General features: G+C 34.2%; 1 protein-coding gene across 14 annotated transcripts in view; it reads right to left on the bottom strand.

The window, feature by feature from the left end:
• The window catches only part of CCSER2 (coiled-coil serine rich protein 2), a 170,424-nt gene that overhangs the window by 73,472 nt on the left and 84,298 nt on the right, over positions 1 to 12,654 (bottom strand). For 11 of the 14 annotated variants that reach the window (XR_003047383.1, XM_006915455.3, XM_015592268.2 and 8 more), the window contains one exon: positions 7,534 to 7,696. Coding sequence is in view for 13 of the 14 variants with exons in the window: in XM_006915455.3 (XP_006915517.1) it covers positions 7,534 to 7,696 (163 nt within the window). In the remaining variant the exon portion in view is untranslated. Of the gene's footprint in view, positions 1 to 7,533; positions 7,697 to 8,367; positions 8,504 to 12,654 lie in introns of those variants that run through there. The other 3 variants (XM_006915457.3, XM_015592276.2, XM_025049343.1) reach the window with 3 other exon arrangements.

The following is a 12,654-nucleotide window of genomic DNA, read 5'->3' on the forward strand; positions in this document are numbered from 1 at the left end:
GTAAGAGAAAAAGAGAGAGAGAGTGCGCATGAGAGAACGACAGAGAGAGAGAGAGCGAGAGAGAGAATGAGTTGATTGTCTCCATATATTTCTTGATCTGAGTCTCAATCTGACTTTACAAAACCTTTAGTGTTTCTTTTCTCACCATTAATAGAAATTATATACCAAAAGTTGATATGTGTATTTTTATGTTCATGGTTATATTTTTTTTAATGCCTGATGCAACACAATCTCAATCAAAATCCCAGCAAGATATTTTGTGGATATCAACAAAGTGATTCTAAAGTTTACATGAACAGGCAAAAGACCCCAAATAACCAATGCAGTATTGAAGAAGAGAAGTCAGACTTATATATAAAGTGACAGTAATCAAGACAGCATGATGTTGACCAAAGAATAGATAGTACAGTGAAACAAAGTAGAGAAATACATTCATACAGTCCTTGACAAAAAAAAAAAAAAAAAAGCAATTCAAAGGGGAGAGGACAGTCTTTTCGAAAAATGGTACTGGAACAACTGGACAACCACATGCCAAAAAAAAAAAAATGACCTTATACACCCCTCACAAAAATTAACTCAATGAAGATCAAGGACCTAAATGTAAAATGCAAAACTACAAGACATCAAGGGAGAAAATCTAGGTGATCTCGGGTTTGGCAGTAAGTTTTTAGATGCAACACAAAAATACAATCCATAAAAGAAAAAAATGACAAGTTGGACTGCATAAAATTAAAAATGTCTGCTTTGTGAAAAACACCATTAGGAATATGAAAAGGTAAAACAGACTGGGAGAAAATATTTGTAAATATATATATATCTGATAAAGGACTGGTACCTAAAATATACAAAGAACTCTTAAAAATCAACAAGAAAACAACCCAATTAAAAAAATGAGTACAAGATCTAAACAGACATCTTACTAATAAGGAAGATGTAGAGATGGTAAATAAGCATATAAAAAAATGCTCAAAATTATATAACATTAGGGAATTGCAAATTAAAGCAAGATATAACTACACACCTATTGGAATGGTTAAAATCCAAAACACAACACATGCTGATGAGAATGCACAGCAACAGCAGCTTTCATTCATTGCTGGAAGAAATGTTAAATATAGAGCCACTTTGCAAGACATTTTGGCAGTTTCTTACCAATCTAAATTTACTCTTACTACGTGATCCAGCAATTGTGCGTCTTGATTTTTACCAAAATGAGTTAAAAACCTATGCACAGAAATGTTTAGAGCAGCTGAATTCATAATTGCCAAATTTTGGAAGCAATTATAATATCTTTCATTAGGTGAATGGATAAACAAACTGTAGGGCATCCATACAATGGACTATTATTTAATGATAAAAAGCAGTAAGTTATCAACCCATGAAAAGACATGGAGGAAACTTATATGAATTCACTTAAACTGCTAAGTGAAAAAAAGCCAATCTGAAAGGCTATATACTGTTTTCAACTATATGGCATTCTGGAAAATGCAAAATTATAGAGACAACAGAAAAATCAGTGTTTGCCAGGAGTATTGCCAGGGTGGAGGGTGGAAGAGAAGGAAGAGATGAATAGGTGGAGGACATGGGATTTCAAAGACAGTGAAATTATTCTGGATGATACAGTAATAGTAGATGTATGTCAATATGCATTTGTCAAAGCCCAAAGAATGTAGAGTGAATCTCAATGTAAACTATGAATTTTAGTTAATAATAATGTATCAATATTTACTCACCAGGTATAACAACTAATGTAAGATATTAATAATAGGAGAAGCTGTATAAAAGATGGTGAGGGAGTATATGAGAACTCTCTGTACTTTTTGCTCAATATTTTTGTAAACCTAAAACTGCTCTAAAAATTGAAATAAAACAAACCAAAAAACAAAATGACGGAAGGGAAGGAAGTACTTCCAGAATGGCAGAATAACTATCTCCAAAAACTCACTCCTCTGTAAAAGCACTGAGGACGATGGCAAATTTGTCAAAATCAAATTTTTCAGAGCTCTGGAAATCAACCAAATGCTCGCAATAACCAAGGAGCACTTATTTTATAAAACACACACACACAGAGCTAAATCTTGGTGAGAAAACAAGCTCTGTGGTATTTTAATTTTTCTATTGACATGTCTATCTCCTATCTCCCAAGCTCTGTGGAAGCTTTAAAAACAAAAGCCTTCCAAACATGGTAGTAGTGAAATTTAGTAATCACTAGGGGATGGGCTGGGAGGTAAACTGAATTTGAAACTCCCCAAAAAGCACTACTTCCAGACAACTGTTACTATTTGACCTTAACTGGCACCTCCCTAAAAAAGGCCCATTCTCAGCAGTTGTTTTATTTGACCTGATTCAGAACTTGTTCTGTGAAAACAGCCTTATCTATAGTACATTTATTGGAAAAAAAAAATCAGTGACAACTGTTTAAAATTCCAGCCGCCTGAGACAGTGATACCAATTGGGACAAACAAGATGACCAAAAAACTTCTAAGAAAAACCTGAGGAATGAGATGTCCACAAGAGGCTTTGAAATGCTCCAACGAATTATTGGGCATAGAGAAGGCCACAAACATATATAGGGCTGTGTGCACACCAAAGAAATATCTGAGAAGGCCTTAATTTCTCACCTTTGGCCAACCTTGAGCCTCTGAGCAAACAGGAAATGAAGGGAAAGGTAGAACTGTAAACTGCTTACCAGGTTGTTAAAGGCATCCCTGAACACATAGAGAGCCCCTTAGCAATGGCTGAAGACTTACTGGTTCAAGGCATTTAAGGAAATCGCTAATCATTAGTTCAACAAACTCCAAAATATGATAAACTATAAGAGAGACACACCATAGTTAAACAGTCAAAAGCCAAAGAAAAAGTGAGAATTCTGAATGCAGCAAGAAGAAAAGTGCCCTATTATGTAGAAGACATGCTCAATAAGATTAATAGCTGACTTTTCATTACAAAGCCTAGGGGTCGAAATGTTAAAAGGAAGAGTGTCAACCAAAGATTCTATATCCAGCAAAACTATTCTTCAAATTTAAAGAGAAATTAAAACATTCTCAGATAAGCAAAAACTGAGAGTTGTTGCTATCTGACCTTTCCTACAAGATATACTGAAGTTGGAGACTTCAATACCTCCTTTTCTTTAATGGATAGAACAACTAGGAAGAAGGTCAGCAAGAAAACAGAAGACTTGAACAACTCTACAATCTAACAAAACCTAACAGACATCTATAGAACATTCATAGAGATTGTTCGTAATCAAAAAACTTGCCACAAAGAAAAGCCCAGGCCCAAATAACTTCAATGGTGAATTCTACAAAACATTCCATGAAGAATTAACAAAATTCCTTCACAAATTCTTCCAAAAATGGAAATGAAAGAAACACCACTCAATCTATGTGATTATAATACTAAAATCACACAAAAAACATCTCAAGGAAACTACAGACCAATATTTGTTATATATACAGAAAAATCCCCAACAAAATACTAACAAATTGAATCTAGCAACATATAAAAGAATTATATACCATGACCAAGTAGGATTTATCAGAGAAATGCAAGGTTGGTATCAGCCAATGTCATACATGACATAAAGAGAAGGAAAAACAATATCTCAATAGACTCTGAAATAGTATTTGACAAAATCCAACACCCTCTCATAATAAAAACATTCAACAAAATATGAATAGAAGAAACTTGTCTCAACCTGATAAAGAGTATCTATGAAAAACCCACAGCTAACATCATATTTAACAGCGAAAGATTGAAAGCTCTTCTAAAATCAGAGACAAGACATAGATGGTGGCCCTCACCACTCCTATTCAACACTGTCCTGGAGATTCTAGCCATAGTAACTATGCGGGAGAGAAAAAAGAAAAGTATTCAGATGAGAAAGAAGAGAGTAAAACTATTTCTATTCTTAAATGACATGATCTTGTATATAGAAGTGTAAGGAACTAAGGAGCCAGAGAGTTATATGAACCATGCACAAGAACTTTAGAGGCACTCATTTTGTAGCAAAGCTTACAATGAAGAAGGAAAGTGAGCCAAGGGCTAAGATTTTGTTAGCTAGGGGTAGGAAACAGTAAGGAGAAACGGATACAGCCAAATGCCCAAAGTCTCAAAGGTAAGAGACTAAAGAATATTTCATTTAGAAGTGACAATGATAAGTAAAGATAAGACCCCACCTCTAAACAGTTAAGTACTAGAATAACAAAAAAATAAGAATCTTTCATTTAAGAATGCTTCTGGGGAATTAGTACATTTAGGAGAGTTAGATTTCAGTTACAATCAGGAAAATGTAAGAAAATAAGTCAATGTGTGAGTTTGTTAGGATGTGAGAGAATTCCATATAGCATAATGGAAGGTATAGGGGAAAAAGGAGATCTGGGGAAAAAAGAGGAGTGAAAGGTTAGGCCAGGTGAAAAGAGAGCACAGCATTATGATAAAATTACAGATGGTCTCCAACTTAGGATGGTTCTACTTAGAATTTTTCATTTTGTTGATGGTGCAAAAGCGCTATGTATTCAGTAGAAACCATACTCCAAATTTTGAATTTTGATCTCTCCTGGGCTAGCAGTATGTGGGAAAATACTCTCTCATGATGCTGGTAGCAGCAGTTAAGCTGCAGCTACAGTTGGCCAGGTGATCATGAGAATAAACAACCAATACTCTATAGTGTATTCATCGTGTTAGATTTTGCCCAACTGTAGACTAATGTAAGTGTTCTGAGCATGCTGATGTTCAATAGGTTAGGTGTATTAAATGCATTTTCAACTTACAATATTTTCAATTTACGATGAGTTTACCAGGATATAACCTCATTGTAAATTCAAGAATATCTGTATAAAGTAGATCACTGGTTCTGAACCACCAGTCCCCTGAGTTATGGATAAGATATAATCCTATAATTAGCTATGACAATGATGGGAATTGAAGGACAGACAGGAAAGGGAACCAACACTCAAGAAGTCATAGAATGGGAAGAGGGACTTTTACACATGTAATATTAAAAAGGCCCTGGGGTTAGTGCATCCAAACCGTTTAAAATCAAGGCAGAGAGAAAATGGTAATTTTAAGGTATGCTGGAGTAAGGTTTGTCTTGCATGAGATTTCTCTCTCTACCGTCCATCCTCGTAATTGGCTCTTGGGGATCTAGAGTCTCAGCTCCCACAGAGCCACACCAAAGCCTGAGGAGATCAATAAACTGGTTAACCGAAATCTATTCATAAAAATGGTATGCGCCTCAGCTCACTTGTTGGGAAGTTCTGTGCTGAATGAGTCAGATTAGAAACCCCTAAGAATGCTGTACATTTCTCTCATTGAGAATTAGCAATGTGGATGATCCCTCATAATAATATATTGTGTAGGAGAGATCTGTGATCATATGTTTTGGGAAATGGTTACATATTCTATCTTTTACCACCTTTTACAAAATCATAATACTATATTAATATATAAAAGGCACTATGGAGTCCACTATTTAAAAAACCTCATTTAACTTTAACTTGTTCATTCTTACACTCATGTGATCTAAGAATCTCTCTTTTCTATACTTATTGACTTCCAGTAATATAGTTTTTGGAAAATGTTGCTTAACTTTTCTGATAGATAACTAATCAGCCTCAACTTGATCATTTCCAGGGACAGAGATTACTACCTATAGGTAATTCATTCATTTTGGAGAGTCTGATTAATAATCATACTTTAAGCTAAATTTGCCACTCTTTATCTTAAAATGCATAGTTTTGCTATCTAGAGTTAGAAATAACATCTAAACAGAAACCAGTCGCTGCATACTCCTAGAATCCTATATACATTACTTTATTGAGGCAACAGTCATTGCAGTGCACTAATACTACACTGTAACTATCTACATACCTATCTCTCCCCACAGACTCAGCATCCTGCCAGCAGGAAGATCTACTACTCATCTTTGTATGGGATGGAGGAGGCACATGAATATTCTACCTAACCAATATTGCAGTGATTCCAGCTGAGCTCACACACTGCATAATTATTTTTATTGTCCTCGAAACAATGCTCCAAGAAGCTATTATCAATGCATAGCTTTCATCTCTCACGTGATAACCAAATACATCCCAGCATGAGAATTGAGCACAGAGTTCACCATATGGGTTCTCAATTTCTATCTGTGAAATGAATGAATAAATCTTATCTGAAGTATAAGCAATGGTTCACATTTTAGTTAGACTTCTGAATTTTCATAAGTTGGCCTTAAGTTTACCTTCTTATAAGCCAACTACTAAAGATGAGGGAAGACTATATTTACACTAGATTCTTGTCTGGTAATACCTACTCTCTGATGTCCATTCCTTATCAAAAGCCCAGAGGTAAGAAACAGAAAAGCCGAAACAATGCGTGGAAGGATATGTACCGCATGCATTCTTTCAGATCTTCTAAATTTTATCCCTGCATCAAATTATACCAACAGAAGAATCTTTAGTTGCACATCATTTCATGAACCACTGCAGAACCGCCTTTTCTCACTTGGGAGTTCTCTGTAGCTTGCATTGAAGAATGTAAGTAAGAAATAGACTTAAGGAATTTATCATTATTTCTACTTTGGGAAGCTAAGACCTGTCCGCTGTATCACAAAGTATTTTCCTTATAAAACTACATACAAAGCAATCTATTTTAGGGTTCTGTCTCATAAAAGCCAATCAATTCAGGAGAAACATGCCTTTTATGTACACTGCAATTCTTACAATGGATCGAGTTTTGTTCTTTGCTTTGGCTGCAGGGAATCATAGAGCCAATTTTTTTTCTTACTTCAAGAAATCTAACAATTACAATTTTTTCTTACTTCAAGAAATCTAACAATTACCATTGGGTGCCTATGTAATTTAGATACTGCTCCAGGCACTTTACTTTTATCCCTGATCTTTGACCAGTGAGAGAAAGGCATTATAAACTATTCTACAGATGGTAAACTGAAGTAGAGAGGGGTTAAAGAAATTATCGAAGCTCACAAACCTAGTTTATGCCAGGCCAGGGTTTGATCCCAGGCTTGATCCCAGGCTTGAATGACTACAGAGCCACATTAAACTTAAGGTCTGATCAAATTAAAGACTATGCTACACTTCAAAAAGGAAAAGAATTATACCACTGTACAGTATCTTCTTTTGTTTCTAACAGTACTTGAAGAATTTTAAAACCTGAATTTATTATATAAGCAAAAAGAGACAAATCACTTGACACCAATTTTAAACATTTAAAAAAATATTAAACTTTAACAAAGTCAACATTTAATCATTCTCAAGTGAGAACTAGAAATCACACCAAAACTTAAAGTCCAAATAGCAGACATAAATATAACACTCATTTTTATGATAAAGTTAATGAAAAAAGATTTAGGTCAAAAAAAAAAAAATTACACATATTATTCCAGTTAGTAGTACATATAACTTTAAATGTTTTTTGGTGCCCCAAAAACCAGACCAAAAGAAAAATTTTTTTTGAGAAGACAAGGGGGGAATATTATGACTCAAAATTAATCATAAGACAGAAAATTAGACCCACCTGCTCAAGTCACTTTTTCCAAGGTGGTGATAATGGTCAGGAAGGCTAAGGTGGTAATGTTCTTGTCCACTCCACCTCTGGGGTGGCCTTTTCCAAAATCCTTCCTGAGACTGCCGAACATTTCTGTCTGATCGATCAAAGCGGTTCATATTGTCACACTCCACTAAACAAATTCAAAAGTAAAACACTATAAACATGTACGCACTCTATAAAAGTTAACTACTTATAGCCTGATAATTAAATGCTGCTGAAAATATAAAAGTAATATTCTAAAAAGATAAGTCATTTGTATTATCTAATCACAAAACCAAGATTTCCATAAGAAAAATAACCAGTTCTTTTAGTAAAACTGAAGTTTATGTTATTAGAACTGAAGTAACTTTTCATATTAAAGTCACTTAAAGTTCCACTATTTTAAAACAAGCAAATTATATTTGAAATCAACATTATACATTTTAAACACCAGTAATCAGTTTTAAGTGGTTTTCATCATTATTACTAGTTGGTTCTGAATTAATAAAAATGATAAAAGATTTTAAGTCTAGTAGAGAATTCATTCCTAGAAATGAATGTCACAATTAATTTTCTCTGATTTCAAGAAGTACAAATTAACTTTTTATCTTGAACGAATCATATTTTTTAAATTAAGCTCACAGTTTTAGAAAGTAAGCCACTTCGATCTGCCTGCAGCAGAGCTTGTTCAAAAAGTCTAAAATGCCACTGAAAACAAAGCCAGTACTTTGCAGCAACAAATAGTACACTCCCTGAAATCTAAATGCCACAAAAACACGAAAAGAATCTCTTTGAAACACCCCAAGCTTCTCCTTCACTTACCCAAATACTTTTTCCTCACATATCTGAGCACTCACTAAGAGAGTTACTTTGTACAAGGGAGACATTGTGTCGCCTGCTGCCTACACAGACATAGTTGCACACAAGGCACTGACAAACAGGCCTTCCTTCCTGCTCGAGTCCCAGCCCTCCCTGTGGGAAGCAAGCCCAGTTTACCCTGTGACTCCATCTTCGCTCAGTGCTTACATAGCTACTGAGTTAGGACTGTTACTAAAAATATAACTCAACACTAACCCAGGCCAGGAAAAGGAAAGGTTTCTCTAGTCTGAGAATTATTACATGAGAAAGTTCGAACACAGCATATTCAGAATTCCCTGTGATAAAAAAAAACCTTTAGAAATCAATGTAATCCCCAATTTAAAAAAAAAAAAAGCTCATTATTTAAATGATTGTTTTCACTTAACCTAAAATGTGAATTTGAAATATGAAGTGTTTCATATTATAGTATACCAGATAAAAAACAAACTTCCCCACTCCAAAGAAAAGATAATGTAGTTAAAATATAGATGCTCATATACACTGAACTCACTGTAAGATATTTCTTCTAAATGCATAATAATTTAAACAGGTTTTAAAAGACGCTGAAATTTTGTTTAAATTCATTAGAGGAATCAATTTTGGAGAAACACTGTACATTTTACAGTGTTTTTAAAAAAACATTTTAATGAAAAAAATTTTTAAGCCTTACCATTTGAAATTATTTTAAAGAATTTTTTGTCATCTTATTGAGATAAATTAAGATCTATTTTTTAGAGTTCAATTATAGAAAACCTGGCTGTTAGAGAGAGGCATGGTAACCATTATACCCCCCAAAAAAATCATGAGTAGAAAATGAGACTGCAAAAGAAAATAAATTAAAAAATAATCCTAAAAAGGCCTGAAAGTGATTTTAGTTCACATTTGTATTATACTCATAGATTTTGTTAAGTTCCTTAAGTATTTCTACATGGCATTAAAATGTTACTTTAGTATGAACAACTCTATATAGCTGAGAGATAATCTATATCCACTTTTAAATGTTCCGAATATTTTTTTCTTAATTCAGGCTGATAAATACTACTCACTCCCCAAACAAGAAATTCTGTCATAATAAGAACTTGGTATGTAATTAAGATAACACAGTGCACACAGAGTAACAAGAAGCAAACAAAGCAGGCAAACAGGCCAGGAGATGGAGTTAAATACTGAAGGAAATTACAATGTAGAAATTAATGTGCTGCTTTTGTGTTTGCTAAAGGTTGCTGGTACTACACACAGCCTTCAAGTTAAAGAACCTTTATTGAAATATAAACTCGAACATGAGCAAAATAGCAAATAAGCACCAGAAACAAACATTTGTCATGACCATAAAATACTGGTAGAAACTGATACAGAGAAAGCTTTCTCAGAGATATGACTGCTCCAAAAGATTCTGTAGGAAAGGTCTTGCTTATACTCCTACCTCAGGGTTCTATCAAACATGTGTTTATATATTTTAAAATGTTACTAAGAAGATAATGTGAAGTAACATTAATGGTGGTTTCTTAGAAAAGGTTAAAGGTTCTCTGACAGAATTTTAAAAATATAGAAAAGAAAATGAAAAGGAAATAAAATTACAAGATGGAGATAAAATCAGTTTCCAGAGTCAATGAAGGAACAGGACAAATACAACTTAAGAAAGGAAATAAATCCCTCTGAATATGTAATACTCAGATGAGGCATACCTAAAAGCATCCTAGTCTGAAAGAGTTTTAACCAAAATGCTGATCAAAACTATCTACACATCAGATTTGGTCCTATGAGTTTAGGACTAGAGAGTAAAGGCCTGAAAAAGGTTGCCAGCTCAAAACATAAAAGGTAGGAGATTTTAGTATGCTTTTTTTTTTTTTACTATGAGTAAGAGACAAAAAGATAATACCAGGGCTTTCACCGTCTGGAGAGAGAAAGTGGATCTAATATAGCTGACCAAAAGGCAAGGGATATGGGGATGCCTATTTCTAACATTCAACATATCCATTTCTTCTGATTTGATAAAGGAACAAAATATGACACCGAAAGTTACCTAGATGATTTCTCTGGTACCTTGTCCTAAGAAGGCAATGGATGACACAGGTAACTAACAATTGGTTATGAAGATAATAGGAAGAAATTACACATCACGAATCCTGGAAAAACATGTGTTTTGCTGGAGATTTTACAATCTAGTCAGGAAAGCTTTTAATTGAAATTGTCTTGAAAGAAGAAAAGCTTGTGTTAAAAAAACAAAACAAAACAAAATACACGAACTTATTATTACTAAACATAATAGTACCAAAAAATATAAATAAATTTCCAGAAGAAAATACAGTAAAGCGGTCAAAGACAACACTACTAACTTCACAGGACTATACTGCAATATAAAGTTTAGCAAAACTGTGGCCTTTGGAAAAATACCATGAAATAAGTATAATTTAATAGTCACCATAACTTGGTGGGGTCAAATTCAGGAAGTAAACAGACATCTTTTCAACACAGAAAAGTTTAAAACCAGAGTGAGTAGAGGAAACAGCACATGTAAGGTATACATTACAGAAATTTCATAAATATGAGTATTATACTACAAATGTGCCAAATGCTAAAATTTAATCTATATACGAGAGATCGTTAGAAATTCTTGAGCAAGAGAATAAAGCAATACAACTGTGCTTTAGATAGAACAAAACTGTTTATTTAGGAGACACTAGAACAAAACCAGAACAAATCTCAAATACCCAATGGTCCAACAAAATACATACAGATTCCAAAATTGTTTCCTTAAGAGATTCCCTGACTAAGGTAAAAGAAAAATATAAAAGAATTAAAACAATTTATCTTTTACATCCCCTTCAAACTGCAATTCAAACCTAAAGTCCTTTCTCCTCTTCTCTCATTCTATGCTCCTCTATCTCTCCACCCAATCTCTCCCTTTGACTTTTCCCCTAACGAAGCTGGCCAGAAACCTCAAAAGCTCAGTATCTCTTAAAGGAAAACCTCGTTCAAAGGAGAGAAAATCCCTAAAGGTTGATTAGGGTTTTCTGACCTATTTCAGGGAACAAGGGTGAAAGGGGGAGGAAGTCAGAGTGACTTTCCTGCTTCTGCCATTTTCTTAAATTCTTTCAGCTTACAATATTCAATTTAGGGTAGTGTATCCTAAACTCAATTGCACAGAAAACCAGGAGAGGTTAGAAAAGGCCTCTCAGAGGCTGCCAGCAAAGTCTTTTGTGTGAACATAGATTTGGCTCTTATTCAGGTCTGTAAGTAAAGAAAAGATAAATCCACTGCAGACTTCGAGGATAGACTAATGCTATTAGATAACATTCAGGAAGATTCTGAAAGAGAAATAACCTTATCTTTCTACTCACTTTTGGTGAAAGATTTTAAGGCAGAAATACTATAAACAGCTTCATTGCCAGACTTATATAGTACTTGGAGAGAACCTTAGAAAAAGGCAGAATAAGACTCAGAATAAAATGATGTCCTTCATATATAACAACTAGATGACTCCACCACAATCAAACACTGGAGGAAGGAGTCTCTTAACTTATTTATAGATACTATAAATAGCAGAGCATTTGAAAAATAAGTGTTTTATATTGCATTAAGAAATAAAAGAGAAAAGATAAAGTAGGTGATTAATCAAAGTGTTCTGAGTGGGGAATCAAGCACCCAATTTCTAGTTAACCCTTAAAACTCAAAAGATAAATTTCTCTAAATATTAAGGACAACCTTGCAAGTGAATTATTGATACAGATACTACAATATCAACCTTGAACCCTACTACTATTACATAACCTCCCTCTTACTGTCACTAAACTACTCAGGTGTGGATATCTCCAATATTCTAGCCCTAACTGTCCAAGAAACATTGGACCAACAAACATTATTTCCTCCTCTATACTACCACGTATGCTGGCTTAATAGGTAATGATTTACCAAACAAATGCAATTTCCAGAATAAATATTCTCCTCAGGGCCTCTTCCTCAAAATCATAGAAGAGTCCCCTATTCATAAGGAAGTCATAGCAAACTTGTGTCCAAACTGAAGATCTGAATGAGGTGCCAGTCTTCTTGTTGGCAAAAATTCTAATGATAATAGCAGAATTAGTGGGCTAAACCCATCAAGGTTCAGAGTGAGCCATCTAAAAACTCTATCCAAATTTGCATAACAGCCTCAAAAACCAGAATCTAAAGGGAACTAAAACCAGTAGTCGAAAGTATATCAGAAGATTCCTTAAACCTTGTACCAGTCTTTGTAACATTCCCACCCTCTCC

Source organism: Pteropus alecto, unplaced genomic scaffold, assembly GCF_000325575.1.
Source record: "Pteropus alecto unplaced genomic scaffold, ASM32557v1 scaffold155, whole genome shotgun sequence".
In the NCBI taxonomy this organism is placed as follows: domain Eukaryota; kingdom Metazoa; phylum Chordata; class Mammalia; order Chiroptera; family Pteropodidae; genus Pteropus; species Pteropus alecto.